This window comes from Neolamprologus brichardi, chromosome 7, assembly GCF_056152115.1.
Source record: "Neolamprologus brichardi isolate AB-2024 chromosome 7, ASM5615211v1, whole genome shotgun sequence".
Classification (NCBI taxonomy): Eukaryota; Metazoa; Chordata; class Actinopteri; order Cichliformes; family Cichlidae; genus Neolamprologus; species Neolamprologus brichardi.
In genome coordinates this window covers 44,762,809-44,777,161 of record NC_142110.1, presented here as the reverse complement: position 1 = coordinate 44,777,161, position 14,353 = coordinate 44,762,809, and the positions used below count along the sequence as shown (strand labels likewise).

General features: G+C 40.1%; 1 protein-coding gene across 1 annotated transcript; it reads left to right on the top strand.

The window, feature by feature from the left end:
* The first annotated feature begins 1,052 nt into the window (after positions 1 to 1,052).
* On the top strand, positions 1,053 to 12,602 carry LOC102796860 (TBC1 domain family member 10A-like). Its single transcript, XM_006788818.3, has 9 exons — positions 1,053 to 1,619; positions 4,507 to 4,606; positions 4,703 to 4,810; positions 5,729 to 5,835; positions 5,937 to 6,051; positions 6,263 to 6,328; positions 7,405 to 7,594; positions 9,603 to 9,757; positions 9,936 to 12,602. Exons 1-9 carry the CDS (start codon positions 1,438 to 1,440, stop codon positions 10,338 to 10,340), a joined length of 1,428 nt encoding a protein of 475 aa, XP_006788881.1. The 5' UTR covers positions 1,053 to 1,437; the 3' UTR covers positions 10,341 to 12,602.
* Positions 12,603 to 14,353: the final 1,751 nt, after the last annotated feature.

Sequence of the window (14,353 nt, the reverse complement as noted above, 5' to 3'; positions counted from 1 at the left end):
ACCTCCCTCTTCTCTTCCTGTTTCTCTTCTTAAGAATTGGCTTCTTGACAGTCATCCTTCCACTGAGACCATTTCCAAAGAGGCTTCAGTGAACAGCAGATGGCTCAACTAAGGGCTCAGATGCATTTCTCAGGTCCTATGTCAGGTCTTTGCTGGATTTCTTTCCTGTTTTTTAAGGATATGAATTTCAGATACTGTTCAACTGCTGTAGATAGTTTTTAGGCCTGACACATCTTCGTTTTTGCCCCTATTGTTTAAGAACACTTTAAGCACCATGCTGATTTATGCCATGTTTTCAACTATCGCTTCAGGAATCACCTTGTCGATCCCAAAATACTGTTTTATGCCTGTCACACTGTGTTATTTCTTTCATTTTTATAGATTCATCTCTAGAAATTGGAACAAATTACATTTTCCTAATAACAAAGTAGATAAGTATACAATTTTAAATTATTTTTATATTGTCTTATCCTGTTCATCCCTTGAGTTAAATTCCTTTCTATGTGCAAACATAAAATAGACACCTAACTCTTTTATTCTTGAAATATTCATAGGTTACAGTAAAGTGGTTTGACAAACAAACAAACATTTTCACTCTGGAAATGAATAAAAAAGGAGCCGATATCTTTGGAAGACTTTCAGAAAGCCCAGAGAACTATTGCTCAAGTCTGACTCCTTGAAAGCAAAATATGAAGAAATGAGGGATGACTCATGACTTTTGCAGAAGTGAATGATTAAAGATGTGAATGCAGGGCGTTTTTGCATGTCTAATATTTTACTCCGTATTCTGCATCAACTAAGATTTTGCTGCTTCAGTGCAATGCAGTTATTACAATACAAGTTCTGTCTGAACTATTTGAAAGACAATGTCACCTCACTTGTAATTAAGATCAGATATAACGATTTAATGGAGCACTCATGCTGGTTGCAGAAAAATAACTTCCTGTGGTAATTGTCAGTGAGGGGAAATTGCTAACCGTACCTGCACGTGTGATTTCCAGCATTAGGTGGCAACAGGGAGTCACAAGATGCCATGGATGTTTTGTTTACTACGCTCTTCGGGGCAAGACAGCTTTTCTCTTCCTTGTAGCCAGCAGCTAACTCACATTCCTGCTGACAGCACAGAAACTAGGTGTGTGTCAGCTGACAGTTGTGTGATGCTAGCATAGTAACTTTGGGGGATTAGCAAACAGATGCTGAGCTGCTAATTAAGCGGTCATCGGGGTGCGATTTAGAGTGTGAGTGGAGCGTTAATTATGTGGGGGAGAGGGGGATGTACATAAAAAAATACTCAAGTGGCTGTTGTAGCGTTAGCGAGCTAGCAGCTATCTCAGTAGCAACCGTAGCTAGCAGGCGGCTCCCATGGACTGCGTTAAAGTGTCAGCTTTTCTTCTGAAGACCCTGTAGGCGGCTTACGCTAAGATAAATGTTGGCTCAATGGCCAGAACGGAGCTGAGCAATGGACTTAATTTGCGAGACAACCCGGAGAAGCTGACAGAAAATGGGACGGGCTCCTCGCACGGATTAGACCCAGAGGTAAACGGCAATGTCGTCCCCGGAGAGACCCAGGTGGACAAGTACGGATTCACAGGAGGAGCCCAGCAATACGCTGGAGACTCGTAAGTGTCGTTTAACATCGCTGATATTTTATTTAGCCCTCGAAATCAATGGAGTAATTCATAAAGGTTTCCTTGTCCCTTTTCTTCTTTGACTGAGATGGATAAACGCGAATAAAACTCAGTCTTCTCTGCGGCTCAGATGGCTTCTTTCCCCCACTGACGCTGTAATATTTATCATTAATGAGTTTGTTTATAGTCAAAAGAAGAAAAGTTAAGGTTGGATGGCTTCAAACTGTACACGGTAAACACATTGCTTTACAGTTTAACCCAACCCCGCCTGGTTTAATGGTTCACTGCTTTTTATTGTTACTGTTGTTTGCCTCAAAATGAACCAGAGTGCGCTGATGATCCCTTGACCTTATGAGTTTTGCATAAGGGTGAAAGTTTTTCAGTAAAAAAGTGTATTAAATTATTTGTTGCAAAATGATATTATACCATTGTAATCTTTGAGATGCACCGTGATAAGACTGGATTTGGTTTTAGTGCATCCTTACATGCTCTTCAGCATCAGCACAGCTGCTGTATCATCTCTATTTCACACCACAGCATAGAAACAACTGAAATAAAGCCCGTATGTGCAATAGTGTACACTGCCCTGAGTTTGACGTCACTGTTTTGTAATGCATCACTGTCAGGAAAAAAATGGCCGCATTGTTAAAAAGGATTTGCTTGGAGGGTTACGATTCAGTGGATTGGTCAGTTTGTTTCTGATGGAACTGGCTCCCCATTCATCCCAAGCTATTTGTGTTAGTCTGTATTCTGTGTTCCTACTTTTCTTGCTCAACAGCTCTCTGGCACCAAAATGAGAGAGACCGGATTCCTTCTTTGTTGTATTTTTCTCACTGGCATTAATATTCAATAACTTGGCACTGTCACTTCACAGGAAGAAATTTCTTGGTTCAAAGTTTCCATGTTCTGTCTGCAGCTGGGTGGGTTCACTCTACTCTGGCTTCCTCCCAGAGTCAAAAGACATGCCTGTTAGGTTAATTGGCCATAGGTGTACCCCACATTTCATCCCATTATGGCTCTGGGACATGACCCTGAATTAGATAAGGGTCATTTCATATGAACGGACCAAGTTCCTTCAGCCTAACCACCTTTCCATGGGGAAGCAGCGGGATCTTGGGTGATGATATCTATACTTCTTAGTAGAACTGCCAGATCACTGTTGTTTTTCAATAAGTAAACTAACATATTGTGATGAAGATAGTTTTCTGTGGAGCCATTTTTAAACTGGTATACCTAGGAAGCTGCTTAAATTATATCAATCACATTTTTAGGCCAAATATCTGCTACTATGATTTAATGAATGTGGAATTTCAAAAATGTAGCTGAAGTTCAACATCAAATTCTTGCATTTGCTTGAATATCTGATAGTACAGCCTGCACTAGTGTTTTAGAAACCCTGTAGACATAACGAGGGGAACGAGACAGAACGAGAAAGAGAGGGTTGAAATTTGTTACACAGATTCCCATATATGAGGTGTGCTCTATACCATCAATTTACCCAAATGACATGAATGGTATTAAAAATATTAAGGCTTGAAAATGGGGAAACAAATGTATTCTAGTGAACAATATTTGAGATATTCCAAAAGAAATGACATCAGACAGGAATTTCAATTGTGAATTGTTTGGTAATAACAAGTGGGAGTGGGAGAAAAGTTTCTTCCACTGCTAAATTTGCTTTCTATACCTTCACTATCCATCCCTGTGGAGCCAAAGGAGCCACATTTCCATCATCCACAGTTCAAAATCATAATATTTCTCTTATACTGGGACTTGGTGCAGCCCCTCAATTCAACCTCAAAAGAAGTCATGGTAGCTCCTCTCTTTTTAAGGACACACTTCTTTTAAGACAAGTTTCTTCTGATTGGTTGACCCTTGCAAACAGAAGGTAGGAATAGGAGGTAGCTTTTTTGTTTTTTTCCTTTGGCACACTCACCTATGTGTGGTCATCATACAGACCTAAGAGTAAAAAAAGTGTCTGAAAAAGTGTGTTTGGTGCAATAAATAAATCCTGACATTTTGGATCACAAGGATTGCTTGCACATATGCTGACCTTGTTAGCTGACATACAAATATCTACCTTTGTTACTGTACATGTTTGTGTATAATGCAGTAAGTCCCCTTTAATAAAGCCCTCCTCAAAAGCTAGCTTTCACTTCTGGGTCTGCACACTGTCCTGGTTTGTCTATCTTCCTTGCTCTTAAAGCTAGTCTTGGCCTTGAACATAGGCAAAGTTTGGCAGAAAGTTTGTTTGTTTGCTTTAATTAATTCATTTCTTTTAATTTTCCTTATAAACCAAGTAATATAACTCCTTTTCAAATAACAAATGAAGAAAAACAGATTCAGCCAAGCAGGCTGACCTGTCAACAACAAAATGTTTAGTGTTTTTTACTGTTTTGAAGACACAATGCAGTCTGTCCTTATCTTGTTCTTCGGGGTTATTAGATAACATTGGTGTAAGTGGCATTGTTTGAGCTTGCTTTAATAACTGCACTGCAGTAAGTTGTAAAGTTAATCATATAAATAAATAGACCAGGTTTCTTTGGTTGTTTTTGTGTGTGTCAAATGTGAGAGCTCAGGTCTTCAGCAGCTCTGCAGTGAGGTGAGAGATTAGTAAATGTTTTGAGTAGGAGGCTGTAGTAAGCTGAACAAAGGGAAAGTTCTCCCACAGCTTCCTGTTTTCCATCCACTTCTTTGCTGATTGCCAGTGTTTAACTGCTTAGCCTGAGGTTAGGTTTCCTACACGTACAAGGAAGAGATTCCTGCCCTCTATGATGACAGGATTACTGGACCTGGCACAGAAGAGTGCAACCATTGTCAGTCAGGGCTGAGAATAATTTGTTTGCCTCTATCAGTTTAATTGTTTCCTCCTCCACAGTGCTGAAGAGGTCCCAACTGAGGTGTTGAGACAGCGGGAGGCAAAATGGTTGGAGATGCTCAACAGCTGGGACAAGTGGATGGCCAAAAGACACAAGAAGGTCCGCTTTATAAGCTGTAAATGACATCAGATGTATTAATTATGTCCAGATGTTATATACAGCTTCTTCTTGAACTGTCCATGTGTTGTATAACAGGTGAAAGAGCGCTGTCAGAAGGGGATCCCTCCATCCCTGAGAGGCCGAGCTTGGCTCTACCTTTCTGGAGGCAAAGTGAAAAGGGAGCTAAACCAGGGCAAGTTCCAGGTCAGTCATAGAAAGTTGTTTAAAAAGTGGACTTTTTTAAAATTCTCAAATAAATATAACATAATATGACAATATTAGACGACGTATTACAATAAGACAATTACACATAAACATAGGAAGAGACAAACAGAAATATTACAAAAAGAAGGTGATGAGATGTGTTGCACGAACCAATCATGGTAGGCAGGCTTAGCATGTGTTCAGAGTATATGCTGGGTATGATGAGAAGAACATAAGCTCTGTAACATAAGAATGGAGATGGGTTTTTCCACTTTAGATCAATTTTTCTTTAAATTCACCCTGAATTGTTTTCCTAGAGTAAATATATAGTTATCTATTTGGGAAAAAAAAGGTGCACTCTTTTCAGGCCTGGGACAAAATATATGATGCAAAATCATTTGTAACATAAATCAGGGAGTCTGTCTTCCTGTAATTGACAGAAAAGTTTTCCGCTGTACATTTTTTACCATATTTGTGACAATTTTAGATGTGAAACTGTCATTAATGATCGACTAAATAAATCCTTAAAGCAAGAATGTAGTTAAAGGAACAGTTTTAGTTTTAGCTCTGGCTAAATTATCTTTGGGTGGAACTGTGCAGGAAGAGTCCTGATACGTACTCATTACTGACAGCATGCCAGGATATTGTCTATTGTCTCAGTTTTAACAATAGCACGCCAGTAAACATCCAAACACGGTACACACTTAAAGTTTTAGTTACAATATTTCTATCTGTGCTGTTGCACTTTGCATTGAAAAGCAATGTTAAGATCAGAAACCAAAACTACGCTGCTATAGTTTAGCAAAGACTAAATTGCAAACAGATGTTGCTATTTGGAGTAGAAGGCTTGTAGCTATACTTAGAATGTTTTACAAAGTAACATAATGTTAAAAATGCCAAACAAATTGTGTTATTTAGAAACTGGACGAGGAGCAAGGAGATCCCAAATGGGTTGATATCATTGAGCGGGACCTTCATCGACAGTTCCCTTTCCATGAAATGTTTGCAGCGAGAGGAGGTCACGGGTATGCGTTTTCATTCCTCGCTTCCAGAATCCTTTTATGTGTCCCACTTTTCGCCTAATGAGGCCAAACGTTGTTTCTAAACCAGCTGTTTTGATGTTTAGGCAGCAAGACCTGTTTCGTGTGCTGAAGGCTTACACTCTGTATCGGCCTGATGAGGGTTACTGCCAGGCTCAGGCTCCCGTCGCTGCTGTACTTCTGATGCATATGCCAGCTGAGGTGAATATTTAATCATTTAACCCATCCCTGTACTTTTTCTAATCTAAAATACTGGATGCCATCTGTTCTAATCGAAAATGTTAATTTCTAAGTTTGTTTTTCAAATGTATATTTTCTATCAACGGCATCATCGTTTTACTTTATGTAATACTTTTTTATTACTTTAATTTGTGCTTCCTCTAATTCTCTCTCCCTCTTTCTTTGGTCCTAGGATGCTTTCTGGGTTCTTGTTCAGATTTGTGAAAAATACCTTCCTGGATACTACAGTGCAGGGCTGGTATGTTGCTGTCAGTGTCACTGTTCCGTCTGTTACTTATCTACCTGTAATCTGTACACTCACCAGCCACTTTGTTAAATATCTAATCACACGCTGTTCCTGTCACCTAAGAACAGGAAATTTCTTAGGTGTATATTTTCTTGGCATAATTTGTCCCTTAGACAAACTGGGCATGTTTAAATGCCACAGCATGTCAGAACATTGTTGCTGTCTATGTCTGTGTACCCATGTTTGGTGGCTGCTTCCAGCAGAAGAAAGTGCCATGTCATAAAGCCCATGTCATCTTACACTGGGGTTTTTGTGTTATTTGAGTTCACTGTACTCAAATAGCTTCCACACACAGCAGATCACAATCTAATAAGCACCCTTGGAATGTGGCTGTACCGGAGGTTCACATCATGGATGTGAAGCCGACAAACCTGTAGAAACTGTGCAATGGTGTCATTTTAATATACACCAAAATCTCTGAGGAATGTTTCCACCACCTTTTTGATTTTGTGATGAAAAGATTTAATATGGGCTGAGACAAAAGGGGACCAACCTGGTAATAACAAGGTGTAAGTGAAAGTTGTAACAAGTTAATACTAAATGAAGTGGTTGGTGAGTGTATATCTATGTACACAAAATGAACATGTGTTTTGTACCAACAAGTAAATAAATGAGTCATTTAAGGACTCCAAACACACCCCATAATGGGCAAAAATCATTTTGTTTTACAGTTTTGATATTTATGGATATTTTTCCCAGGAATTAAGGTGACTTTTACCCGTAGCTAAAACAAATTCAGCCTCAAGATTTGAAGTCATTCAAAGTTTAGTTTGATATTTACAGCTTGTCTGTTGGCCTAATTTTCTAAAGTCAGAACTTCGCTCTTTCAGCTCGATGGTACGTGTGGCTGCTCTAGTGTTACAGCTCTTTAGGCCGTTGTCTCTGTCACTCATGCTGATATGCTGACAGCCTAATTACCTGAGGTGGTGACCAGGCTAGAAGGATAAGATAATCAGACAATCGGATTAAGCAAAGACAAAGCAGTCTGTTCTTTCTCTGCTGACTGTTTTTGCATGTTGTCTCCACAGGAGGCGATCCAGCTCGACGGGGAGATTCTGTACGCTCTGCTGCAGCAGGTTTCCTCTGTGGCCTACCGTCACTTAAAGAAGCAGAAGCTGGAGCCCACCCTGTGCATGACCGAGTGGTTCATGTGCATCTTCTCTCGCACTCTGCCGTGGGCCTCGGTGCTGCGCGTCTGGGACATGTTCCTGTGTGAAGGTGAAGTGCCCCACACTGATAGATTTTCTTCTTTTTTATAATTGCATTGCATTGAATTGCTGCTCTTACAGAGATGATGGGATAGATACGATAGTGTATTCAAATGCTATTAAACAGAAGTGTTTTACTTTAAGCTCACAGATGGAAGATTTGTTTGATGTGGCTTGTGGTTGATTTTTGTTTGACTGAGTGGAGAGTTCACAGTGCAGTAGTGGAAAATGCCACACTTGAGTTTGGGGGCACACCTAAGAAGAACTTCCTGTCTTTGCATTGAGTTAGTTGGTGCAGACAAATAAGAGAAGTGTTGAGATAGACAAGATGAAGTATTAGCGGCCTGGCTGAAAGTTGTGTGCTTTTTGGTTTTTCATTTAAACGCATCCCTCCGTTGCTTAAATTATCAGTCTCTAGACAGCAATTAAATGTATACAAAATGGTAGCATTTAACGGTCCTCCAATACCCATCATATGACCATCATCCTCTTTTTTGATTTTACTTTAATGTCAGAAATCAGTAACAGTTTAAGGTAGATAACTGTAACAAAACCAAGTAGAAAGTACAAAACCTGAAGAGCTGTGTCTGATGGTTCCAGAGGGGGAGGCGGTTTTTCAGCCATTGAAAGGTCGGTGGTTTGATTCAGGCTTCTTCCAGTCTGCACATCAGTGCTCTTGGGCAAGATGCTGAACCCCCAGACCTTCCTTTATTGTTGTGTGTGTGAATCTAAGTGGGTTGATAAAACTAGAAAAGGACTAAATACATTTACCATTTACATGCACAGGACACTTTGCTAGGAACTCTCTTTTTTTAATGACTGGCTGTCTTAAATTTTGGTTGCACAAAGTCAACAGGGTGCTGATAACATGATAGCATCACAGACTCATGCACATCCATGATGGCAACCTCCCGTTCCACAACATACCAAAGGTGCTCTTGAGATCTGGTGACTGTGTTTTGAGCACAGTGAACTCATTGTCATGTCATCTCATGATTGAGATGATTCTAGCTTTGTGACGTTGTGGTTATAAAGGGTTGGTCAGTAATAATACTCAGGTAGAGAGTGGTATTTAAATGATGGTCAGTTGGCACAAAGGGGAACACTGCTTTGTTGTGCCAAACACAACTTGTTTTCCAAGAGGAGCACTATGGACTCTGTAGGCTCCTCTTGTTAATCTTTTTATTTTGTTGTTTATCTTATTTATATTATTATCACCTGAAAGACAAAAGAAAGGGAGGTACACAAACAAAAATAAAATTTTGCTGTGTGTGAGGGAGAGCGAGAGAGTGAGAATCTGCAGCAGAAGTCAAGACTAACCAGATTAAGCAACATTTTTCAAATCTTTAGATGTCTACTTGTTGTGAGGCCTTATAAATTGTAGCCTCAGTTTCCTGTTCTTAGCTGACAGGAGCGGCTCCTGCTGTGGTTTTCTGCCACTCTGCTTTAAGGTTTATTGTGTTGTGCATTCAGAGATGCTTTTCTGCATACCTTGCATACCTGACCATTTTCTGTCAACCTTTGAGATGATTGTTCAGAAAAATCGCACCTATTTGTGAAATACTCACATCAGCCCATCTGCCGCATTCAAAGTCACTGAAGTCACCTTTTCTTCTGAGTTTAACCTAAAGCATGTCATCTTGGCCATGTCTACAGGCCTAATTGCATTTATGTAATTGGTTGTTTATGTGTTTGTGTTAACGAACAGTTTAACAGATGTGTCTAATAAAGTGGCTGGCAAGTGTATATGCTCTGATGTAGGGTTTCTCTGGTACTAATCGGGGTAAAACAGAGATAAAGAGTGATCAATGAGCTGTGATCAGAATATCCAAGTAACAACCCACAGACTAAAAACATGAAGCCTCCCTGTTGTTTTATTTTGAAATAATAAAAATGTGTCACCCAACCCAACTCAAAGTACTTCTCATGGTTATTATGGAGAAATGAATTACTAATATCAAATGTGAAAGTTAGTTGATCTGGCCTCATGTTGTCTTGTGTGACTTGTATGTTCTCAGGAGTGAAGATCCTCTTCAAAGTGGGCCTGGTCCTCCTCAAATGCACGTTGGGATCCCAGCAGAAACTGAAGGACTGCCAAGGTCTCTATGAGACAATGGAGCTGCTCCGAGCAATAAATCCAGAGTACATGCAAGAAAGTTTCCTGGTGCATGAGGTACACCTACACAGACCATTAAGTCTTTGCAATCCTTTTTCTTATTTTGACCCTGCAAACTCTTCTGAGACTTTTCCCTGCTGAGATTGTGAAAACACCAATAATGGAAATGCTTTAACTAAAAACTCAGACATTAAATCACGTGTGGCTCACACTCCTGTATTTATGTGTGTTTCAGATTATCGAGTTAACGATATCCGAGACAAAGATCGAGAAGGAGCACAATGCTCAGCTCCGGCGCTGGAAGGAGAGTCACGGAGATCTGCACTGTAAATCCCCTCCCAGGATGCACGGGGCTAAAGCCATCATGACCTCTGAGCCACATAGCAAACAACACCTGAAACAAAGACCTGCCATCACCGTGGAGTCTCCCTTGGCACCCAAGACGGATGTGAATGAAGAAAATGCAGCCACAAGAAGTAGAAAGACTAAGGATGAAGATGAGATGAAGACAGCATTCCCTTCACAGGAGCTGATTAATCCTTACGCTCCTTCCTCTGACCCCTCACCTCTCTTCGAACATATAACCCTAAAAGGGTCCAAAGAGAGTCTGAGCAGTGTAGAGCAAGACACCTACCTGTAGCAGAAGAAGATTTATCACAGTTTACAAACAGCAGTAAGTCCATACAGGCCTAACCAAGCAGTGACATGACGACACCTTTCAGTGTGTCTGGGGCAAAAATTAAACTGAGATGTTTGTGAATTTTTACGTAACTTTGTAAAACTGAACGCCAGCTAAGCAGCTGCTGAAGTCATTTCACTCACACAGGTTGCTATGCTTTTTAACTACATCCTACAGCCACATTTGTAAAGTGGAACTCAGAGGTGTCATTTCCAGGGACCAGCAGCAGATGACGACAATGTGTGACGCTGATAAATTAGGTTTTATTCCTGCAGGCAGGCGTTTGAACTTGGGGCTATTTTGCCTATCTCCATTGGGCTTTAACAACAAAAAAAGATGAACCTCATAATCACTCATGTAAACACATAAATGTCTAGTCCTGATTCCCCCAAGTTTAATTCAAACTCTAAAAGATAAACAATGAAGAAGAAAAAAGAATTAGTGAGTGCATGATCAAATTCGCCTGCTGTCACCTCTAATGCCACCGTCTTACCAGTATGCTTGAGCCACTACTGGAGTTCTGTGATTGTAATCACAATGCAACATTAAAGTACTAAATAATTAGAAATAGCCCACTGGAGAATAGTCACACGTGGCAAAAGATTTTAATGACACCTGTCGGTAATGTTGACAGGGTCACTAATGCTTATTACGCTGTGCGCCTTCTTGAAAAGAGAAGAACGTAGTCTTTATATATAAAGTATATGTTCTCTTATTTATCACAGAGTTGGGAAGTTCCATAAGTAGAAAATTATAAAGCTCAAATAGGTTTTGTTGCTCCATACATTTGCATACAGAATTGCTTCAGAGCAGATCTCTTGATGGTAAAGGCTGCTGATCTCTCCCTTTGGGAGAAAAAAAGCTTGTAGCTAACTTTTAACACCTGCTGCTAGTTACCTCTTAAAAGCACTCTGATTATCTCCCATCTTTTCAAACATTGAGTCTTAATTATTGAGTTTTTTGCCTGGAGTTCTTTGCTTTTTTTCCCAGACTTCCTTTTTGCCTACAGTCACTACATTGCCATCGGATAGATTTGTATCGTTAGTCTCAGTTATTCGCACTAAATTGCAGACGCACAGTTTCTACGCGTGCACTCTGCAGAGTCTGTGGTGCTGCCTCAGTGAGTCGGTCTCTGCTGTCACTGAACACTAGAGGGCGTCCTGAGATTATCTCTCAGCCTCCATCAGTGAGCAGCAGCCTTTGTCTTACAGGGAAAAAAGGAGAGGAAAAAACCGACGCAAGCTGTTTGACACTCAAATGAAGGACGATAGTTCAGGGACATTTTGTGCCACTAAGCCAAAGATTTGTAAAGTTTATTTTTTAAGATGTATTCGTGGAAGTAATTCAGTTGTGTCTGACAGTATTGTCAGTTTGGGAGTGCGTGGAGTTTTTATTTATGTCATAAATGAAACAGTATAAGTATAAGCTGTTTTTGTACAATTACACTTTAAAGGTTTCATCTGCTTTAAATTTGTATAATTATTACAATAAAAGAAAAGGAGCGCACTAGAGGGTTGTTCTCTGCGGCTAAAGCCGATGGAGCTGTAAACCTTTGACGGTGACGTGTAAATACTTGTATAAAACCGAGATGCTGCAAGTGAAGAAAAATTCGAAATGAACTGAAAAACAGGCAACGTTTAACATTACCAGCAAAAGATGTGGCTTTATTTGGAGTTACCACCATACCTTTGGAGATTATTTTCAGTCGATGATTTTTATAATGGAAAATGGTTGTGGGTATGTGTTGACTTTTAAACACTGTCAAATGTTGTAAAGCATATGCTACGGGTTCATTTTAAAAAATTTGTTCTGAAGCACTGTTTACTTGTGATGCCCTGTGGAGCTTTTTAAAGTCACATTGGAGATTTTAAAACTTTGATTTTGTGGGTTTTTGTTTTGTTTTTTAACCGATACTTCAACAGTTTCTGCAAAAAGCTGTCCTGAAGAGCTGATTTTGGTCCAGGGAAGGAATTTGAATAAGTTAACTGGTCATTTTAAAGAATAAGAACATTTAGTTTGCTGTCCAGCCACTGGAAAATACACACTCCACTAAGTTGATAAGATGCTGCTTATTATTAATCGTTGCAACAGTTATATTTTGAAACAACAGAGCATTTATTTTGATAGGGGCATGTAGATTTCTGATATTTTGCCTCATTTGATTTAAAATGTGTATTTTTTTTCCACCAAATTCCATTTAAATCAATAAAACCTGAATATGTATTTCCTGGTTTTTTTGTTTTATGATAACGCTCCTCTTACATCTGCATTTACTGTCAAACACAAGGGGATAAAGTGCCACACAGACGGGACCAAAGTTACGAGCAGTATTTGAATGCCTCCTGTGTTATCGTTCAGCGCCCTCACACCCACCCGTCCTCCCGCCCTCACCCACGCAGCAGCACACTTCCTTGGACACCTGTTTCTCCGGCTCTTTCAGCTCTTGGAGGAATTTGCATGTCAAATAGGGCGAATTCCCACACCACCATCCAAAGTGCCTCACACAGCCATTTGCCTTTGGTCTCTGAATGGAGTCTTCTGCATGCACACAGGCCTTCTTTTTCTTCTTCTCCTTCCCTCAGTAAGATTCAGCTGCAGTCCAAGAACATGACAGCCAAGAATCTCTCCTGCTACATTTTAATTTACTAAACTGGTGAGAAGCCAAAACTGCATTAAAAAGTAAAAGATGGTTGTATGGTCTCAGGTTTTCTTATTTTCTGTCATTTGATAGTACACTTCTTGAATTAGAGGAGATACTAGGATTTAATTTGGCACGCCCAGCTTCCTCATGTCACATTCTGCACAGGAAGCCTTCACAGTGGCTTCTATTTATGTGAAGGATTTTGTGCGTGTTTTTGTCAAGGGGATGCCTGTCATTAGAGCATTTTTGTGTATGTCTCCGCAAGCTGTACCAATGCAGGCTGAACTGCCTATTTCCAGTCCAGCGACACCCTGCCTTCACCTCAATCTAACCCCACCCTGCCCCCCAGCCATCCACCTGTGGACCTTCTCCTCTGCTGGTGCTCAGTGACACTGGTTAGACCTGATCGTAGACCAGAGAGGGTGTAATGGGAGACTTTGTGTTTATGGCTAATCTGCAGAGGAGGAGGAGGAGATGTGACCCAGACGTGATCCCATAACCACGCTCTGTAAGGAGCGCAGGAGAATTTTGAGCTTTAGCAGTGTAATCGCCTGTTGCTGGGCCTCGGTTGCATACAAGAACATCACTGTACTTTGTTTAGCTTTTAAAATGTTTCACCCCTACTCTGAGTGCTTTAAAAGTAGAGTGACCTGAACAAGTCTTTTAATAACAGTGAAATCATCTTCAGAAAATAAGTGTTCTAAATTGGAAATGCTATTTCTCCCAGTGGTGAAGCTTTTAGCAGGCTAATAACGGTGTGTGCGCACACTGAGAAGAAAATATGATCCAGGAAAGTGAAATTAAAATCATGTATTTTGTTACACTGGAAGCAACAACAATCACCTTCTATCCACAGTGTTCTTGCACATTTTTCTTGGCTACTGTATTTTGCACTATGCCCCTGCTAAAGGTCCCCAGTGTATATGAAGCACAATGTCCTGGTTTAAATAGTGCCCATAATTCAGACGTGTTCAATTTCATTTCTATCACAACATTTAATTTAAGTCAACCCATGAAGACACCCAACCCAATACAGAGAGCATAGATGCTGATGAGCTGGACACCAGAAATTGTTCTGATATTTTGAAACTTAATCTCGCTAACATTTGTAACTTTATACAATCCAGGGCCAGCGCTTTCTTATGCACTTTTATGTTATGTGGCTCATTTTATATGTTAAAATATGTACATATGTACAAAAACCAGTATAACAACATTTCTTCAAAAGGGAGCATCCCAGAGGTGGATAAGGATGAAACCCACAATATTTACTCACAATCATTTAACCATTTTCCTTTCAGCAGATTCACATCAACAGCATGCACATACAGTA

Bases quoted from the DNA above. Each gene is read 5' to 3' on its own strand.
- LOC102796860 (XM_006788818.3), top strand. From the start codon at position 1,438: ATGGCCAGAACGGAGCTGAGCAATGGACTTAATTTGCGAGACAACCCG. The intron at 6,052-6,262 runs GTGAATATTTAA...CTTTGGTCCTAG, and splicing joins TGATGCATATGCCAGCTGAG to GATGCTTTCTGGGTTCTTGT. The intron at 6,329-7,404 runs GTATGTTGCTGT...TTGTCTCCACAG, and splicing joins GATACTACAGTGCAGGGCTG to GAGGCGATCCAGCTCGACGG.